The sequence below is a fragment of the Epinephelus moara genome, chromosome 19 (assembly GCF_006386435.1).
Source record: "Epinephelus moara isolate mb chromosome 19, YSFRI_EMoa_1.0, whole genome shotgun sequence".
Classification (NCBI taxonomy): domain Eukaryota; kingdom Metazoa; phylum Chordata; class Actinopteri; order Perciformes; family Serranidae; genus Epinephelus; species Epinephelus moara.
In genome coordinates, this window is record NC_065524.1 from 39,571,433 (window position 1) to 39,592,240 (window position 20,808).

Consider the following 20,808-nt stretch of genomic DNA (forward strand, 5'->3'; position numbering starts at 1 on the left):
ACTTTTCATTAAGTTAAATTCAATTAAATATTTCTTATTAAAAATAAGGACCTGTATGGAAGCCCAGCTGTGTCAGAAAAAGAGAGAAATGTTCATAAGGACAAAAATAAAAATACTCCAGGTTAATAATCATGAGAAACTGTCAAATTTAATATCTTATCATTTGTAATAATTCTCAGAAAATGAAACATTTGATATGTTATTGATATTTATTACGATACAAACAAGCAGACAGAGAAATAATCAGTGTACAGTTAGTTTGATTAAAGATTTGATTTAGAGTGACACAAAACAGACAACGTCCTTATTCACATAAACTTATAAACCTTAAATGTGTTACACAAAAACATTCCCTGCATGTTTATAATACTGATGACCAAGTATCTGTCACACAAACCTGTCTGTGTATGTGACATCACCAATTAGCTGTGACTTACAAACAGTCCAAATGTACATTTATTACAACTGTCTTTGCCTTACAAATAAATATATATACATATTAATATTACATATAAACCTTCATCAACTTGATATATTTAAATAACCCACACCAACATCTTATCAGCTCGTTATCCTCAGAAAATTTTATCTAATGAAGTCTGATTATATTCTGATGTGTTTCTTCTCTCTGCATCAAGTTTTTGTATTTTTATATTTGTATAGTTCTTTTTTAAATTTAATTATTGTTCACTGATTAGTTCGTTTTTCTGCTCGGTGTCACGTCACGTATCTTTTGTTGTATTTTTCTTAATTATCTTTAGTTGTTTTCTTCTTAAACTTCTTCTCCTTGAGGGAAAAAAACCCGAAAACAAAAAGGAAATATTTTGAGATATTTCATCACATCAATAAGATATTTTAACACCGGATCTCTTTACGTGACTCAGAATAATGTCACACGTCAAAATTCTGACTCGTAACTGTGACGTGGTGACGATGACGTTAATGAACATTTTGTGTCTGTTTTAGACTCGACTTATAATTCTAAATAAAATCTTCAAATCTCAAAATATTCCCTCACTAAAGGCTGAATAATGATATAGAAAATTATTACAGTCGTAACTCGGATTATTTTCAATGTCATTTTGAACTTTGATAATAATACATTTTATTTAAAAGGCGCCTTACAGAGCGAAAACTAAAATAACTGTGACATGTGACATGCTGCTGTTGTCTGCTGAATAAAGTTACAATTAAAACATGTTTATAATTTAAATGAGGAGTTCCCTCAAACATTAAAACAGCATCAACCTTTAATAAAATAATAATACAAGTAAAAACTCGTGAACAGGTGTCTTTTCAGTTTTTTATTTTCGCTGTAACATTTTAACAAAAAGGCGTAAAAACTCCCTCACACAGGATCCCCAAGTCCTTTCAATCAGAGCCGAGACACAGAAAATAGAGTTTGTTTCATCCATTAACCTCCACATGCAGCACGTGACCCCGCCCCCTGGCGTCCCCCCGTCCCCCGTCCCCCTGTCCCCTCCCCCGACCCTGAGAGATGAAGGTTTCCTCTTTAAGGTTCCAGGTGACTCTTTGCTGAACAAGCTGAGAGCTGCAGTTGCGAGCGTGGCAGTGAGGGGGCGCTGTGACAGAAAACAACAGCTGAAGCTTTCATTTGTGCGTCTGATGACCAGTTACAGAAACTAACTGGGACACCAGTGAGCAGTGGGGTTTGCATAGTTACAGTCAGATCAGACTCTCACACAGTTCAGCATCAGGAGAGAAAATCAAACACAAACTCGCTGCAGAGTCAAAATCTGTCGTCATCAAAGACGGAAACATTTCTCGTGTCACCGTTTTGCTTGTGCAGTTTCTACGTGACGCTGTACGAAGTTTTCTGTTTCCCACCTTCACACTGTTTGTGTTTTGTTTCTGTCTGATGCAGAACTCTGACAGAACGATTCAGAGTTTACAGGCTAACGAGGCTAATATTGCTTCCTTTAACTGCATAGATTAGCATTAGCTTTAGCAATAGCACAAGCTGCAACCGTGTCATGACCTGAAATTTAAAAACAAAGTTTTTTGGTTTAAAGTCGACTTTATGTCGCCAGCTAATGGCAGACGAGATGAGCAAAGAGCTAAAAGCTAACAGCTAAAAGTTAAAGGATCATTCTGCTGTTTTTCTTTTTCATGTTTTAACCAACATTTTATTTTACCGCTGAAAGAATTCTGTGGTGTTTTAGATTTATTAATAACTTGTTTGTAACCATGTGACCTCAGATAATGAGGACAGGAAGTGATGAAAGAAGCTGTCAGGCTAACATTACTGGCTAATGTTAGCTAACTTTAGCTACTGTTTTCTAACGTATACATTAACCGTTCCCGGAGGTCTGGTGAAATGCTGTCTGTATTTATAACCAAAAACACACTGGGTCAGACTCTGCAGGCTGACTTTGAGGCACGTCACTAAAAACAGCAGAATGAGCCTTTAATAAAATAACTCCAGTAAATATTAAAGCTTAAAGTCCTGAGGCACATGTAAACTGCATTATACAAAAACAACAGACATCTATAGAAGACAAACATGTCAACACACATAGTGGACAAAAGTATGTGGACGCATTCAAACAGCCTCCACTCATCTGCTTACAGTGTTTTTAAAAAAGTAAAAATGTTTCCAGATTTTCTCAGTTTTGATTAAATCAATACCTGGAAACTTTCAGGTGTTTCAGGCCTATTAAAAATCATTCTAACAAAACAAAAACCTCTGGATTTAACGACTGACAGAGAATTCATCTTTAATGGTTTTGATAAGACATGAATTTTTTTATTTTAAAAGGCAAAAATGATCCAGTTCCAGCTTCTCAGATGTGAATATTTTCTGTTTTTCTTCATCTTTTATGACAAGAAACTGGATCTCTTCAATGAAAACTGCTGATTATAGTTTCCTAAAGACCACAGAGATGTCTTGTCTCAACAAGATTCAGTTTAATGTCATAAAAGACGACAAAAAACAGGAAATATTCACATCTGAGAACTGAAATCAGATTATTTTTCCTTATTTCTGCATAAAAAAATCTGTTAATAATCAAAATGATTGAAGATTAATTTTGTGTCAGTTGTCTAATCCAGATTATTTTGGCTTCTAGTGTCTTAAACAGATTTTTATTGCTTTGTCTGAATAATTTCTAAAATAAAAAAAGGCCTGAAAGCAATCCTGTAATTCACAAAAGAAAAGGTCAAAATTAACATTTTGTGCAGCTGAAATGTTAAATTTACTTCATAGTTAAAAATGTCTCCAGGTTATAAAACACTAGTTTCATTAATCATTTCAGCTCGAGTCCAAACGTCAGCTGAAGTTGGCGAACGATGGCGTCCACATATTTTTGGCCACACGCTGTGCTGAAGGCAAACAGTGACACAGTTCCTCTGAGGCGTTAAGACTCTGATAGATGTCGAGAACTTCTCGCTATATTTGGCCTGATATGTGTTTAAAGCAGCACGGCGGCGTTAAAGCTGCAAAACAGGTTCCTGAAGAAGAAGGTAAACAGATGTGATGAAGGAATGAACACACACTGACACACACACACACACATTCATCCACACTGTAAACGCTGCAGAGGTGATGGAAGACAGACGGGTAACAGACAGACGGGTAACAGACAGACAGACAGACGGACAGACGGATGGAGGAGAGCCTATGTGAAGATGAGGCCGGCCTCGTTGTAAACCTGGAAGACCTTCTCGATGGCGTTGACGTACGCCGCTGTCCGCAGGTCCAAACCCAGGTTGTACTTGTTGGCTGTTCGCATGATTTGCTGCATGAGAGGGAGGAAGGATGTAGAGAAGGAGACAAGGAGAGAGGAGAGAGGAGAGAAGGAGAGAAGGAGAGGAGAGAAGGAGAGAAGGAGAGGTATGATGTCAGTGTTGTTGACAGCTGGTCTCTGCTGCCCCCCGCTGGACAAAAACAGGTACAGCTGTTACACATTGAGCTCATGACAGAGGAAGACTTCTGTCGTTGATGATGATGATGATGAGTGTGAAGGATGAAGGTCACCTCCTTCATCAGTCATCAGAGAGCTCTGCTGTTTGTTGATTATATTTATTAGTGCAGGTTTATAAATCTGTTGAATAGTTTTGTGTTCACAGTTTCTTCCTGCCGCTCGTGTCATCTGCACAGTTTAATAAAACGGGCTCCAGGACTCGAACTCACAAACCTTCCTCGCACAACGAGTCGCTCCTCGTCACGAAACTCTCAGAACTGTGACGTTCTCTCAGAATTTCCCCTTAAAGTTAAGAGTAGGTCTTTGTGAAGGTAAAAGTTATTCACAGAGCGTCTCAGACCTTAGAGGAGCTCCTCAGGTGAAACACTGTTCGGAGCAGGACTTTAAAGGCCCTGACACACCAAGCCGACAGTCGGCCGTCGACCAAAGTCGGGCCGTCGGTGAGCGTCTGTCGGTCTAGTTTTTGCAGTGTGTCCCGCACCATCGGCACTTTGGCGTTGGCGGCTTTTCGGCCGATTGAGCATGTTGAATCGGCAGCGGAGGTTGTCGGTGAGAGAGATCACTCTGATTGGCTGTTCAGGTTTTATTTCCTCGCCCCTGTAGCGAGTGAATCTGCCTGTAGTGAAACCGGGGCTAACCGGTGCTTCCTCCTCAGGCTCCACTTCACTCAGCTGCCCCACAGACCCGCTGCTTCTTCACACTTTAACCTGAATAACAAACCGGAGCTAGCTGGGAGCGGCTAGCGGAGCGTTAGCCGCAGCATGACCGGAGGGAAGCACAGCCAGTTAGCCTCCGCTAGTCTCTGAGCTAGCCCCGGCTCTCCGTTTGGATCCAACCGGAGCACCGAGCCCTGGTTTGTTATTCAGGTTAAAGTGGGAAGAAGCAGCGGGTTTATCGGGCAGCTGAGTGAAGTGGAGCCTGCGGAGGAAACACCGGGACCGTCTGGATGTAATAGTCCGTGGAGGTGCTGCGGTGCTCGGCTGCACAGATAGGAAACCCCTCGGCTGACAGGATGTACCACTCTCTCACTCCGCTCTCTCTCACGCAGGCGCAGAACGTACGTGCTACTTGGCCGTCGGATGTAGTCCGTGTAGTGTGTTCAAATGCAACTGACACAGGGCGACGTGAGGCGACGTAGACGACGCAACAGTTGGCTTTCGTCTGCGCTAGTTCTTTGATGTCGGTTTGGTGTGTCCGCACCTTAAGAGGTTTAAAGGTCGTACACCCTGCATTTTTTTGCGCCCTCAGAGTCGTTTTCAATGTAGACGCACGGCAGGCATGTTCAAAAGCCACAGCAACGCCATTGTGGTACACATGCGTTCCTGAGCACCTATTTTTCAGGGCGTGACGGCTGCACCTTAAGATAAACTGAGCTCAACTTATGGAACGCAGCAGCGCACCACGTGCCATGTGATGAAGACCAGCCAATCACAGCTAAATTACATTAATTAATTAAACTAAATGAATCACTGTTAAATTATTTTAAACATAAGTATCAGCTCAAAATGTCACAGTCGCTGCTGCTCTATTTATTTTACTTTACTGTAATTTAATTAAATATCTGTATCTCTGTGTGTGGACAGTACGGAGGAGCTATACTTTATATTTCACTGTGAAACTGTGAAATGACATAAATTAACCTTGACATTATTTTCTGAGCACGAGACGTGAGGCTCTAATGAAAACTTTAATTTCATCTTAATCTGGAAAACAAGACGTTTAATTTCTGTTTTTGTTTATTTAAAGTCTTAAATTCAGAGAGAAACAGAATGTTTCAGGTCAGACCTCGTACAAACTTAAAGCTGTGACTTTTAATTAAACTGATTCAGACACGAGACGACAGCACATTAATATAAAGTGTGTGTGTGTGTGTGTGTGTGTGTGTGTGTGTGTTACCCTGGCAGAGCGCTCCATGGTGAAGGCCAGACCTGAGTGAACGATGTCCTTCTCAGACGCTCCCTGTAACCAGACCACACGTTTACAACACCACAGAAGAAGATGATGATGATGATGATGATGATGATGATGATGATGATGTAATATTGGTAGCAGTGTGTGTTATTAATGTGTGTGTACTCACAGAGATCCTGGCTTGGAACTCAGACGTGGGGACGACGGGGATGGCACCACCGTGCTTCCCAAACTTCCTCTCTAAACTCTCCTGAACCGACACTGGAGGAGACACAGACAGGAAGTTTGGTTTAACATCTGATCGGTGATCAATAATCGGTGAGATCAGGCTGATATCTGAAGTCATACAGAGGAACGCTGAGGTGACACTGAGCTCCATCAGTGTGTGATGTGTGTGTGACGTGTGTGTGTCACTCACTGAGCAAGTGGTAGTTTGAGTCCCGCTCATATTTGAAGGTGAGTCGACCGTAACTGACGTGATTCAGATTCTTCAACCACTCAAAGTACGAGACCGTCACACCACCGGCGTTCAGGTACATGTCCTGACACAGGACAGAGGACACGAGAGGACGCCAGGAGAGAGGAGACGAGGAGGGAAACGAGAGGAGGAAACAAGGAGGAGGATGAGAAAAGGAAACGGGAAGAGGGAGCAATAAGAGGAGAGGAAACAAGGAGGGGGAACAAGGTCAGGAAACAAGGGGAGGAGACAAAAGGAGGAAGAAACAGAGAGAAGACGAAACAAGGAGAGGAAACAAAGAGAGGATGCAAGGAGGGGAAATAATGAGAGGGAACAAGGAAAGGGATCAAGTACATGGGAGAAGAAGAGGAAACAAGGAGAGGAAAAAAGATGAGGGAACAAGGAAAGGGATCAAGATGAGAGACCAAGGAGAGGAATCAAGGAGAGCAACAAAAAGTACAGAAAACAAGAGGAGGGAACAAGGAGAGGAGAGGAGAGGAGAGGAGAGGAGAGGAGCGGAGCGGAGCGGCGGAAACAGAATCAAATAAAACTTTATTAGTCAGATTTTCCTGTGACGTTAAAAAGAGATTTAACGTTGACATCTGATCGTTGTTATCGGCGTCCACTGACCGGGATCACCATGATGTTTCTCTCCAGGAAGATGCGGTCGGCTTCGGGTGTGGTCGGACCGTTGGCTCCCTCAGCGACGATCTGAAAGCAGGACAGACACCAGGTCAGTTTGGACCGTGGACGAGACAGGTGTGACGGTTTGATGACATGTTACGTGTGCTAGCTGTGTACAACGACCCACCGTCACACACAGCGAGCAGCAGTTAGCAGCTAACTCAACGAAGAAGAACAGCAGCTGTAAATGGGCTGAGGGTGTGGGTCAGGTTTAGGGAAACAGTCTTCGGTACAACCCCTGCATGCTGTCTACAATCACACACTGGAGCGGCGTGGCGCTGCCGTCATTTGGTTCTGTGTAAAAATGCAAAGGCGGAGCAAAGACGGGACGTCGATTTGGACGCTTTAGTGTGATCTCTGTGTAAAACCGGCTCCTGCAGCAGTGTGGAGTTCATCTTTAAACTTTAGTGTCACACATTTTATTTTATGACATTATCTGGTGACGTTTAGTTTAGTGTAAATACAAACAGAGCCTTATCATCACAGGGTCATCTATCAGCTGTAGCAGTCAGTCTGAGGTCACACACACACACACAGACAAACGTCCAAGCTGATTCTTCAAACTTTAATTTCAGCCTGACGAATGTTTAAAACTCAAAAAAATATCATGTTATGATCCATTAAACTGGAGAAATGATCAGATTATTGACTCTGTGTGTGTGCGTGTGTGTGTGTGTGTGTGTGTGTGTGTGTGTGTGTGTGTGTGTGTGTGTGTTACCTTGGCCTTGATCTTGTGTGCATTGCTCTTGGTCAGCTGCTTCTCGCTGGCAGCAGGGACCAGGATGTCACATTCAGCCTCCAGGATGTTTCCTTCATACGGCGTGGCGTTCGGGAAGCCCACGATGGTCCCGTTGTCCTGGAGACAGAGGATAAATAAAGTTAGTTCAATAGATCCTGAAATGGAGGTGTTACAGAGGCTATTTCACATTAATCCCCCCAAAAACAAGGTGAGATTAAACACAGTTAGAAGTCAGAATTATAAAACAGACGTACATTAAACCTTCTGCTGGTTTCAACATGAGATGACACTGCTGCTCCAGCAGGTGGCGCACTGCTCTGTCGTTTTAATCAAAGTCTGTTGATTCTCAATTTAAAGCTGCAATATTTAATCTTTATTCCAGTCTGTTACTTTATCACCAGTACAGACCAGTCTGTAGTCCTCTATGTTTATTTGTCACCAGTACAGACCAGTTTGTAGTCCTCTATGTTTATTTGTCACCAGTACAGACCAGTTTGTAGTCCTCCAGCTCTTTGGGGTCGATGCCGTTGGGGTTCCAGATGTTTCCGTCCATTTCTCCGATTCCGACGCACTTTGCCCCAAAACGATGAAGGTAACGCATGGTGTGAAGACCCACGTTACCGAAACCCTGCAGACACAACAGAGGGTAAATTAAAACCCACCCAGCCCAGGTGTCATTGTTAGCATATTAGCATGTTGATCATAGACGTATAGCTGGACGTCAAGATGGCGCCATTTCAGTCCAGTGGAGTTGCACGCCTGGTGCATACGCCAATTTTTTTCTAGCTTCCCAGTTTTCTTTGTGGTATGTGGCCAACTGAATATACACGGTGATGTTTCTTCTCTGGCTCCCCCGATTAATTCCTGCTCTGCTCTTAGACTTTACATTTTGATGACATCACAGATTTTAAATCTCTGTTCTCAGCTCCAGGATATTTTAATAAATCTAAAACCTCAGTGTTACTTGAACAAGTAAACACTGACCAACGGGACCAGACTGGCCGACCCGTATGCTCTCACTCAGTGGATGGATGATGTCACAGGAAGCCAATCTTACAAAGGAGGACCACACTTGTTTGTTTTGCTATGGAAGCTAACGTTAGCTAATGTGCTAAAAAGTTAGTGTTGCAGAGAAATCCAATATTCAAAGACAAACACATTTTAACACTCCTATGTAGCCTACAGCCCTGTGGGGGAGAGGCAGCTGCACCTCCAGGTGACAACATGATGTCACTGTGACATCATCGTGATGTCGGGGTTATAACAGTGGTCTATGGGGAAAATGCTTTTTGGGTATTTTTTTGCTGCAGTACTGCGAGTGGCCACTGGGAAAAACTGGAAGCCAGGCTGAGTAGCGTTCCTGGGGGCCTGATGCTGGTGTTAGCATTTAGCTCAAAGCACTGCTGTCTCTAAGCACAGCTTTACAGAGCTGCTAACATGGCGGCAGACAAACACACCCTGGATGATACAACACTCCTCCTGTGTGTGACACTGCTCATCAGACGGAGTTACAGTTTAAGCTTCTCTTGCTCAAGAGCACAGTGTTAGCAGACACTAAGTCTGTCTCTCAGTGAGCTGAAACCAGAAACCTCAGCGTACTGTGTCATAATAAAATCCAGAGGTCTGTGTGTTGTGGGTCACTCTGACTGTAATTTAACTGGGGGAAAACTTGTGGCTTCGATTGAGTCACCGATGACTCATCAGCGAGGATTTTAGGGATGGAGGGATCACATGAGGACACGATGATGGAAACAGTGGTGAGGTGAGGAACAGTTTTCATTTTGTGGATGCAAACTAAAGTTAAAAACACAAACGTATATAACCAGCTTCTGTAAATGTGAAGAGGAGGGAGCGTGCCTGGATGACAAAGGTCTTGTCCTGGAAGCCGGGACACATCCCCAGCTGGCTCATGTACGCCGCCTCATTGATGAAGTTCTCAATGCCGTGGAAAACTCCTCGGCCGGTGGCGGAGATGCGACCGTGGATTCCTCCCTGACTGATGGGCTTCCCGGTGACGCAGGCGTGAGCGTTGATGTCCTGAAGAGGAAACACAATCAGACAATGGACGAAAAGTGACACTAATATCAGACGTTTAAAACTGATTATAGACAATCAAAAAACATTGATACTGGACAATAAAAAACAATTTTTAAGATGTTAAAAATGTAAATATTGGAGATTAAAAACTTCAATCTGACAAAAAATGCTGATAATGACGGGTTAAAAACATAAATGACTGACAATATAAACGCAGATGCTGGACATTAAAAAAACGTAGATATTGGACAGTAAGACAACGACACTGAGTGGTAAAAAAATATATATATTGCTGGATAAAATACAGATATTGGACAATAAAAAAATGTTGATGGTAGATGGTAGAAATGAAAATATGGAAGGGCAAGACACACTGATATTTAATAGTAAAATACAATGTGAATAATGCAGGATAAAAAAGGTAGATGCACTAGACAATAAAAAAGCTGATATCAAATGAAAAAATATTAATATTGGACTATAAAATCATTTATATTGGATGATAAAAATGTAGACACTGGGTGATAAAAACACTGATATCAGGATGTAAAAACGATTATATTTAATAGTAAAAAAGCTTAAATATTGCAAGATAAAAAACGCAGGTATTGGATAATAAAAAACAGATATTAGACGACATTAAAAACAGAAATTGGATGATATAAAAAATAAAGATATTGGATGACAATAAAAACGTGCACAGTGGACAACAATAAGAAACGTCTGCTAAGCATCTGATCACACCTTTCTGAGGAGGCGGAGCCTGAATCAGAAAACAGGTAAAGACACACCCCCTCCTATGTCCCAGGTACCAGCAGACACCAAGGTAAGCTGTTTGAAAGCCCCGTCTCCACCGAACAGTTCAGTCCAGTTCTGTACCAACAGAAGCGTTCCTTAGCGTCCCCATGTTTGGTCCCCCCTCTGTTGGGGTACCTAGCACACAGATCTGGTACTAAAAGGTGGAGCTAGAAACCCTGCTGTCTGATTGGTCAGTAGAGGACGCTCACTCTGGTTTTATGTAACCTCTGTTCATACATCAGTAAACTACAACTATAAAATGAAAGAGAAAAAAATAACTTCATTCACTGGGCCGACTGCCGGCAACTTTTAAGGTGGAACGTTAACTTGTAATGTTACTCAATGCATGAGTTGATGACGTGAATCCATCAGCACACCTTAAATTTCACTGTGACAACTTTGACCATCACTTTAGTTTTTATATGACACACACTTTTAGTAATGACTTTAAAAATATAGATTAATTTGGAGCGGATTATGTGAAGGTCATATATTCTAATCCTCACTTCCTGTGGGCTACAGCAACACTAAACCCCTGAGCTTGCCTGAGAAGGACTAAATGCACAAAGCTGCTATTTTTAAATATCCCATGGAGAGAGACTCTCACTGCAGCCTGTTCTATTTTGTTCTGAAAATGTGGGCGTGCAGCCTCGTTCTGTGGACGATAAACCAGGTGCAGACTTCCATCTGTGTCACCACTGATGTCGCCCACATTTAAGAGGACTGTCTGAACAGACCGAGGGTCTAGGTACCATGTCTGAAGGCTTACTGCTGGTTCCAAAGGTGCTGGACTGAAAGGGCTTGGTGGAGACGGGGCTTATGTGGGGTTTCCCGCAGACAAACCCAGGGAGTCAGAACCCAACCCTACAGATCCCAGCAGACTTTAAGAGGAGGAGCTTTACCTTAGACACTGGTCCCCGAGACATTAGGATGAGGGGGTCTGACTGCCAACAACCAACAACAACAACAGCTGTGATTTCAAGTGTGAAGCAACAAGACGTAAAGACTTTGTTTACTGCGGCTGTGAGTTCAGTGAACGCACCACAGGCTTATCTGTCTGCTTCAGTCTGGTTTCTGGAGGTACCACAGCTCCCAGTTAAATCACGCACAGCAGCTGAACTCAAACTGCTCCAAAATACACAGACTGTCTGGATTTATCAGTCGATCACCTTCTGTGTCTCTGCTGTATTTGTTTTCACATCACAAACAACTTGTCTGTAAAATCTTTTCTCCTCTCTGTGATGTGACCACTGAGTCATTAACGTAGACATGCAACAAAAACAATGACAACCAAACACAGGAAGTGAAAGGGCAACGGAGGAAAACAGAAACAACTGCACTTCCTGTGTTACCACGGCAATGATTCTCAGCTCAGTGTAAACGTCTGGAGTTTGTTTAGGCTGCAGAGATTTCAGGAGCTTTATTTGCACTTTGGATTCTGTAGAAAAAAGTCTCTTATTTGTTGTTTCTCTGTGTTTGCTTAAAAAAAAGACACTGAGCATCGTGTGCGCTCGGAGAGTTCCCTCGTCTTCACCTGGATGCTCCAGCAGTGTAAAAAATATCAGGCCCCGTTCATGTTTTTCTTTTTGTACATTTTCATGTGAATGAATCATCTTTACTGACAGTAAATGCAGATCGTCAGTGAGAGCTGACACTCACATAGTGTCCCATGGTGGTGGCGAAGGTGTCGGCGATCCAGGACATCTCCCTCTCTCCGGTGCTCATGTCAGGAGCAGGAACGTCGATACCAGGTCCTGCAGAGCCACAGAGACGCCAACAACACAACCAGCTGATTATACACACACACCTGTCAGGTGTCTCAGTGTTAAACAGGGTTAAAGCTTTGGGTTTCTGTTGTTCTTTCTCAGCTGTGTTGTTTCCTCAGAAATGCTCTTTACAAACTGCATAAAAATATTTGAACTAATCAACAAATTAAAATAAACACGACTAGAATTACCGCCCCACCGAGTTCCAGTCTCCATCCATGTCAGTGAAAACATGGATGCTTCACACACAGAAGATCTATACAATCAGCAGTTTCACAATTAGAGTCACCAATTCAGTATCTGACCAAATGTCTCCCCTTCTGTTCCTGAGATATGACGTTAAAACATGATGATGTCACAGTCAAGCTGACCTTTGACCTTTTGACCTTCATTATTTTATCCTGTTAGACATTTGTGTCAAGTTTGGTCAGAATTAGTGAATGAATTCTTGAGTTGTGGACAAAAACATGTTTTGTGACGTCACAGTGACCTTTGACCACAATATTCTAAACAGCTCATTCTTCAATCCAAGTGAACGTTTGTGCCAAATTTAAAGAAATTCCCTAGCAGTGTTTTTGAGATATTACATTCATGAAAATGAGACAGAAAAGGTCACAAGCGAACTTGACCTTTGACCTATGACCAACAAAATCGAATCAGTTCATCCTCAAGTTCAAGTGAATGTTTGTGCCAAATTTAAAGTACTTCCCTTGCTGTGGTCTTAAGATATCATGTTCACAAGGACGAAACCGATGAGGTCACACTGACCTTTTTGACAACCAAAATTCTAATCAGTTCATCATTGAATCCAAGTGAATGTTTGTGCCAAATTAGAAGAAATTCCCTCAAGATGTTCTTGAGATATCACATTCACAAGAATGAGACAGACAAGGTTCACAGCCTCCTTGACCTTTGACCCCCAAAATCCAATATGTTCATTGTTGGGTCCCAGTAAATGTTCGTGCCAAATTCGAAGAAATTCCCTCAGGGCTTTCTTGAGATATCGTGTTCACAAGAACGAGACCAATGAGGTCACACTGACCTTTGACAACTAAAATTCTAATCAGTTTGTTCATCAGTCCAAGTGGATGTTTTTGTCAAATTAAAAGCACTTCCCTCACGGTGTTCCACCACAAAATAACAGGGGACTTTTATTGTGGAGAATCTACAGGAAATGAAATGTGTTTATCACTGAATTACCTGCGCTTTGTTAGAGACTTTCCTTCAATAAAAACATGAGTTTTGACAATATGATGTTTCACTGCAGCAACAATAACAGGGACTTTAGTTGTGGATCAGCCCGCTGCTTTTAAACGCCATCAGTCAAGACACGCCGACATCAGTTAAAGACACGCCTTCAACATTTAGCCCGCCCAGGTGATTTTCATTCAAATGACTCTGAGAGTTTTGGAGGTCGTTCACTCACCGATGAAGCCTTTCTTGGCGAGCTCGATGGTGAACCTCCTGGTGATTTTCTCCAGCTCGTTGTCCTGAAAACACACAGACAACACTCCATGAGACTGATTTCATCTGAACATCTCACACTCACAAAGAATAAAAATATTGAACAACAACAGTTTCTGTAGAGTTCACCGGATTATAGAATGTCAAATAATAAAGATCATACTGGTCAGAGGATGATGGAAAACCAGTCTGGACAAAAAGGCCAACAGTTATTTATTAAATAAGATGAACTTGAGCTGCTTCTGGTGCAGAGGGCCCTGGGTTCCTCCTGGTGCAGAGGGCCCTGGGTTCCTCCTGGTGCAGAGGGCCCTGGGTTCCTCCCGGTGCAGAGGGCCCTGGGTTCCTCCTGGTGCAGGACCCGGCCTCATGTGTCCAGAGTGTGTAGGCAGTTCCTGGATGATGAAGGCAGTGATGTCATTGACTGGCCCTCTCGTTCTCCTGACCTAAATCCAGCTGAGCACCTATGGGACGTTATGTATCGGTGCGTCCACCACAGACTGTCCAGGAGATCACTGATGCCCTGATCCAGGTCTGGGAGGAGATCCCCCAGGACACCATCCACTGACTCATCAGGAGCCCAGATGTTGTCAGGAGGTCATACAGGCAGGCGGGGGCTGTACACACTACTGAGTCACATGATGAGTTGGATCAATCAATTTTTACTTTGATTTTCGGTGTGATTTTGAATCCAGCCCTCAGTGGGTCGATGATTTTGGTTTCCACTGACTGTTGTTAGGTCATTTTGTTCTCAACATGTTACACAGTGTATATCAGTACAGATTCTAGAACACACTCTGCATAAAGAGGCTTCTTACTTTTCTACTTTAACTTAAGTAAAGTTTTAAGTTGCAAAATAATTCACGACTGTTCCTCTCTGAACATCATGATAAATCTGAGGCTGTGTCAGAGGCACGGTGTCAAGTGCACCGCCACAGGCCAAACAGTCACACATGCTTTGAACAGCGCTGCACTGGTTTGATGTGATTCCTGGAATACCTTCATGTCAGAGGTCAGAGGTCAGCAGGCCTCAGAGTGAGGACGGACGTGTTGTTGTTGCTGCAGCAGAGAAAATGGAAAAGAGCGAAGGGCGAGCAAACATTTAGGCGGAGACAGAAAGTCATCGACTCATCATGTTAGAGAGGGAGAGTCTCTGCCAGCTGATGGCTCAGCTTTTCCTGTTTGGGGGGGGGGGGGGGGGGGGCATTAAAGGAACACACCGCTGCCCTCCTGATGAGTTCAACCTGAGTGACGAGACACGTGTTTGAACTTACAGAGTACTTCCTCGGGTTGATCTTCACTCCAGCTTTGGCTCCACCAAACGGCACATCTAGAACACATCAGATTAACAATGTAACACCAGAACTAACAGCTGCGTCACCACATGAACAAATACGACACACACACACACATTTTACACTGCACTTATTCTTATTGTCTAGGACTCTGAGTCAGACCCAAACACACCTGGAATAACGTCCCAGACGATGTCACACAGCTCCGAATCTCAACACTTTTCAGTAAAGCTAAAAACGCTCCTTTTCTACACCTCCTCCAAACACTGTTTTAAATGATGTGTTTATCTGTGCACCTCTCGTCTGCACGTTTGCTACTTTTACTGGTGACTGTTTTAAATTATAAATCATTTGGTAATTAATTAATTCTTTACTCTTTTATTGTACTTCTGAACCCTTTATTATGTTTTATGTTTCATGGCTCTGCTGTAAACTACAAACAGAACTGCTCAGAACTTACATTATGCTCCTGGGGATCAATAAAGTGCTTCTGATTCAGATTTTCCCTGATTTTTAAATATTGATTTTGTTGATTTTGCTTCTTGTTTTTATTTTCTTTTATTGTATTTGTCCCTATTTTGTTTTTAATTACTTGCTGTATGAAATGTTCTGTACAAATAAACCTGTCCTGTATTATTTTCTCTGACTGTGTTTGGTTTCATGCACCAAAAAGAAAATTCCTTGTATGCATCTGTGTGTGTGTGTGTGTGTGTGTGTACATGAGGGATTGGATCACTATTAGAGATGCAGCAGCTGCACTCTTCTTGGCCTCTTCTGATGTTTGCAGCGTCCGACCTGCCCATTCTGATTTTCTTTTTTCTAACGTCGGCCTACGACATCAGCCTGACGCAGAGTCGTAGGATGTTGGCTTGGATCGTAAACGACAAAGAGTGTCGTACACGATCAATCCATCATTTTATCTCATGAGGTGTGTCATAGTAGACGACGACCAGCGCCACGTTTGGGACGCCTCACGACGTTCTAACAGAAAGTCTAGCATGTTTGATTTTCTTTTTGTCCTCCACAACTTCTCCCGTCACTTTAGCGTTACTCGTCTGAGACTGACCGGCTGGTGAACCGTCACGACCGACCAAGCTGACAGTCAGCTGATTCTTGACACCAGCTGATCGATGGGTGCATCTGTTGCCATCTTTAGGAGGAGCAGCTGCTTGGTTGGGCTCAAGCTCTGTATTTTATCGTTAACCTTGGACGGGCCAAGTTCAGGCTTTGGAGGTTTGATGGTGGTGGAAGGAGCATGCTAACATGTTTCCTAACCTGGCAGTGATTGAATGTTCTCACCATCCAGTCAAAGAGACAGAGAACCAGCTTCATGTGAGGGACTGGAGCCTGGGGGGGTTGATCAGGGGTGCAGGTCAGGTTGTGGGGCCTCTATTAACAGTTGAAGCTTTAACTGAGAAATAATGACGGCTAACGGGTCGGTTTGGTTCAGGTTGAGAACTCTAGTGAGGACATTTCACCAGTCAGCACTTCTTCAAAGGACTGTTTGTAGAAAGACTTGGTTTTAAGGTGTGTGTGTGTGTGTGTGTGTGTGTGTGTGTGTGTGTGTGTGTGTGTGTGTGCACTCACCAACGACGGCACACTTGTAGGTCATCAGCGAGGCCAGAGCTTTCACCTCGTCTACAGATACGTCCGTACTGTAACGGATACCTGAAACACACAAACGTCAGACATTTTAACATTTGTGAAAACGACGTGAGGACTCTTCAGGACCTGTCACCTGACTAGACCTGAACCTGGTCTCAGGTCAGCTCCTGTCGAGCTCAGACCCCCTAACTGTAGCATCAACTGTTTTTTGTTTTTTTTAAATGTTAACTTCTTATTTATTTTGTTTTTACTTATTGTTTTTATTTTCTTTCAATGTATTTTTATGCTCCATTAAAAACACGTTTTTGTTTTGTTTAAGTTAAATATGGGAATATGTTTCTTCATGTTTCACACAGCACTCTAAGTTTTATTCTGCTGTGTGTGTGTTCTTCTGTTTCAGCCTCTTTTATCCTCTATTTCACTTTACTTTGATTCCTCCATAAGTGTGTCTTATTATTTTATTTTCTTGTGGTTCTTTTACATCTCCTCGAAATACATTTCTGTCCCACTGCATGTTTGTTTAAATAAATCTGCTGCCTGAGAGTCTGATGAATCGACTCATCTGAACGAACCTCCCACAGAAATGTCAGAGGAGAAGAGAATGTTGCGTGAGGCCCAGCGAGGTTCATGGACAGTAAATCATCATCAGCTGAAGGTTTAAACGCCCCACAGCGTGAACAGATGATCAGGGCTCATTCACATTTCTGACATGTTTGGGGGGTTTCTCTTCAGACTGACCAGCAGACGCTAGTTTGTTCCCTCTGCTGCTGAGATGAGCTGCTGGTGGAAAATCAGAGCACACACAGAGAGTTGAGGGAGTTGTGTGTGAGGCTGCAGATGAGTGTGGAGAGCAGCCAACACATGCAGACCTGTTCACACACATCACTGTAAACACTGCCTGCTGCAGGGAGACTGCACAAAATGGCTGCAGCTCACACAGACCAGTGGAAAGTTTTCTGTCTCAGGAACGTATTAAAATGATGATGACTGTTTTACTGGGAGCAGCAGGAGGAGCAGCAGGAGGAGCAGGAGGAGGAGCAGGAGGAGGAGGAGACGAGAGGATCGACGACACAAAGAAAGTCGGGCGGCAGACAAAGAGGACGAGGCAGGAAGCAGAAAGCTTCGGTGTGAGAGGACTGAGTCAGTCTGGGTGTGGTCACCTCAACATTTAAAGAAACAGTACAAAGAGTTTAATTCACCCTCCGTACAAACAGACACACCCTTCACCTCCTCCCACACGTCCAATACTCACAGATGGATTTCACGACATTTGGCAGCTGATCAGATTCAACCAGAGCAACTGAGACGCGCTCAACATTTTCATTTTAATGTTCGGAGAAACCTGTGAGCGTCGGCTGATCCAACAAAAAACATTTCACAGAGGCCGTAACAAGTCTTTACAGCTTCTACTTCACAGTGCAGAAACACTCTGCTACAAGTGACCACCCTGTGTTTTAAAGTACAAAAGTATTAACATCAAAACATACTTCAAAATAAAAGTGCTCATTATGAATAATAACCTGCATGAATGTATTGATCAGTTGCGGCCGTTAAAGGTGGAGCTCAATTAATGACTGAATGAATTTAACCCAATAAATTCTCTCTGACAGTTTGTAATGAACTAAAGTTATCACATAATTGCAGTAAAAAGTACAACATGTTCCTGTATGACGTCGTACAGCAGAAATGTAACGTAGCATAACATTTGTAAAAACTTGACAGTGTTTTATTTTAGTTTTTTAAATTTCCCTTTGAGTCTATAATTTCAATCCAATATGTTTTTTTGTCAAATCCAGCGACTATATTCTGCTGACAGTCCGCTCACCGTCTCTTCTGTCTGCACGGGAAAACACCTGGCGTTCAAACACGACCCCGGCTCTGTACACAGGACACAAACAAAGTAGCTCGGACCAGGGAGGCACGATAATATCGGCACATCATTTGTATCAGCCAACATGCTTTTTCTTATCCAGCACAATGAATGAATATTACAGACACTGAACAGTGTTTCAGGTCTCCATCTGCTGGTGAGACGTCACAATTAGGGATGTTCCTGGCGACTTAAGGAAAGTTTTATGAGTCAACTAGTCTAAAAAGGGGAAAACACTCAGAATAACAATTTATTGTTTAGTATTTTCCTTTCCTCACAAATATTGTGTGCATCAAGAGCCCTTTGAAACCTTTAATCACAATCTTCAACAACCATGTTGGATTTTAAATGTAGTACAACACACTTTGCATCGTGCATGAACGTGAACACGAACATTTATCGTGGCAAATAGAAGCAGACTAACAATAGAATAATAAATGACGTCCTGGCTCTAATGTGGTGTGTTTGAGATGCAGCTGGTAGCCTCTGCAGCTGTGCTGAGTAAAGGCCCAGACACTATCTGTGAGTTTGATTCCTTTATATCCTCCATTATGAAGAAAGAACATTCTTTGCTAGCTTGATGCTAATGGCAGTACTCAGCGGGTTGATAAAGTGCCTCTGCTGTTTCCTTTTTACTCTGTGTGCTAACGTCCCTACAGGAAATATCTAAAAGGCTGGGCTGTTGTTGTCCTACAGTTTCCATGGCAACAGATCACTCTGTGTTCCTATTGGTCAAAGTGACGGCTGTGACGGGAGAAGAAAATCAAACATGCTAGACTTTCTGTTGGGACGTCATGAGGCGTCTCAGACGTGGCATCAGTTGTCGTCTACTATGACACACTACACCAGATGAGACGATGGATTATCATGTACGACACTTGTCACCAACGGTCAGAGCCGACACTGTACGACACTGCGTCGGGCTTTAAACGGGCCGATATGATGTAGTGTGAACCCGGCATAATGCACGTGTTATTGAGTTTGATTTTTTAAAAAGTGTTAATCTTGTATCCACTGCAATAAGAACATTAATAACATGCTGTGTTCAGGCTGTTGATAATAAAATGTGTCAGATTATAACAACCTGCAGGAGTTAATAAGATTATCATGTTGTCACAACCACAGAGACACTGAACTGAATCCTCCGTCGCCTCAGCGTCTCCAAACTCTTCATCAAATGACTCATCAAATAAAAGACACGAGTCAGCATCACACTGACAGTCTGCAGCCTGGTGAATTATTTCATTCACACCCACAGACGCTGCTGCTGCTTCAACCTCGTCTGAATCAGTCGCACTACAAATAAACAAAAACAAATGAGCAGGTAGACCCCGCCTCTCTGTGACACACCTGAGAACACACACCTCCGGTAACCTCTGTGTCCTGAATGAAACCGGATCATTGACATGTCAGCTGATGACGATGACAAAGACGTCGGCGAAGGCTGAAAAACAGGTTTATCATCTGCCCTGCGCTGCACTCAACCCGCACGCACAGAACACCTAATGTGGATTCATCCGCCGCTGGAAATAGTCCCCAACAAAGACACTGTTTCCTCCTGTTTGTTTGTTTGTTTGTTTTTAGAGATTTCTCTCTTCAGTAGGAACCAATGAGCTCAAAGCTCAGAGCCACAGACAGGAAGTCAGACGCTACTGACGGAAGGATGTGAAAAAAAAAACAGAATCAGACCAGAGTTTAAATGTGGACAGTGAAGTGAGAGTGCTGCTACACTACACTAAAATACCACATACACTTCATCATCATCATCATCAGCATCATCATCATCATCATCATCATCATCAGCAGAGTGGAACAGGATCAGTGACCTGCTGGACACACACCTGAACACACTGACAACTGAACAAATACAGTTAGTTATTACACACACACACACACACACACACACACACACACACACACACTAACTAGCTACATATTGTACGTATGAAAACAGGATGATGGAACACAAAAAATTACTGCTACTGCGACGACTTTTGTTTTTATTTACATTTTTTTTGACAAATTTAAAAATATTCATAGTTTTTATTGTCTCTCTTGGATGACACACACTTTTAGTAATGACTTTAAAAATATAGATTAATTTGGAGCGGATTATGTGAAGGTCATATATTCTAATCCTCACTTCCTGTGGGCTACAGCAACACTAAACCCCTGAGCTTGCCTGAGAAGGACTAAATGCACAAAGCTGCTATTTTTAAATATCCCATGGAGAGAGACTCT

The 20,808-nt window shown here is 42.8% G+C and overlaps 1 protein-coding gene across 1 annotated transcript in view; it reads right to left on the reverse strand.

Moving 5' to 3' along the window:
• Window positions 1-223: 223 nt before the first annotated feature.
• The window catches only part of LOC126406792 (glutamate dehydrogenase, mitochondrial), a 24,773-nt gene continuing 4,188 nt past the window's right edge, over window positions 224-20,808 (reverse strand). The window contains exons 2-13 of the mRNA XM_050071294.1: window positions 16,680-16,760; window positions 15,072-15,127; window positions 13,763-13,826; window positions 12,230-12,324; window positions 9,593-9,772; window positions 8,226-8,363; window positions 7,715-7,852; window positions 6,943-7,023; window positions 6,274-6,397; window positions 6,025-6,116; window positions 5,841-5,903; window positions 224-3,758 (exon numbers count right to left, since the gene is read on the reverse strand). Coding sequence (XP_049927251.1) covers window positions 3,639-3,758; window positions 5,841-5,903; window positions 6,025-6,116; window positions 6,274-6,397; window positions 6,943-7,023; window positions 7,715-7,852; window positions 8,226-8,363; window positions 9,593-9,772; window positions 12,230-12,324; window positions 13,763-13,826; window positions 15,072-15,127; window positions 16,680-16,760 — 1,232 coding nt within the window. The 3' untranslated portion in view covers window positions 224-3,638. The remainder of the gene's footprint in view (window positions 3,759-5,840; window positions 5,904-6,024; window positions 6,117-6,273; window positions 6,398-6,942; window positions 7,024-7,714; window positions 7,853-8,225; window positions 8,364-9,592; window positions 9,773-12,229; window positions 12,325-13,762; window positions 13,827-15,071; window positions 15,128-16,679; window positions 16,761-20,808) is intronic.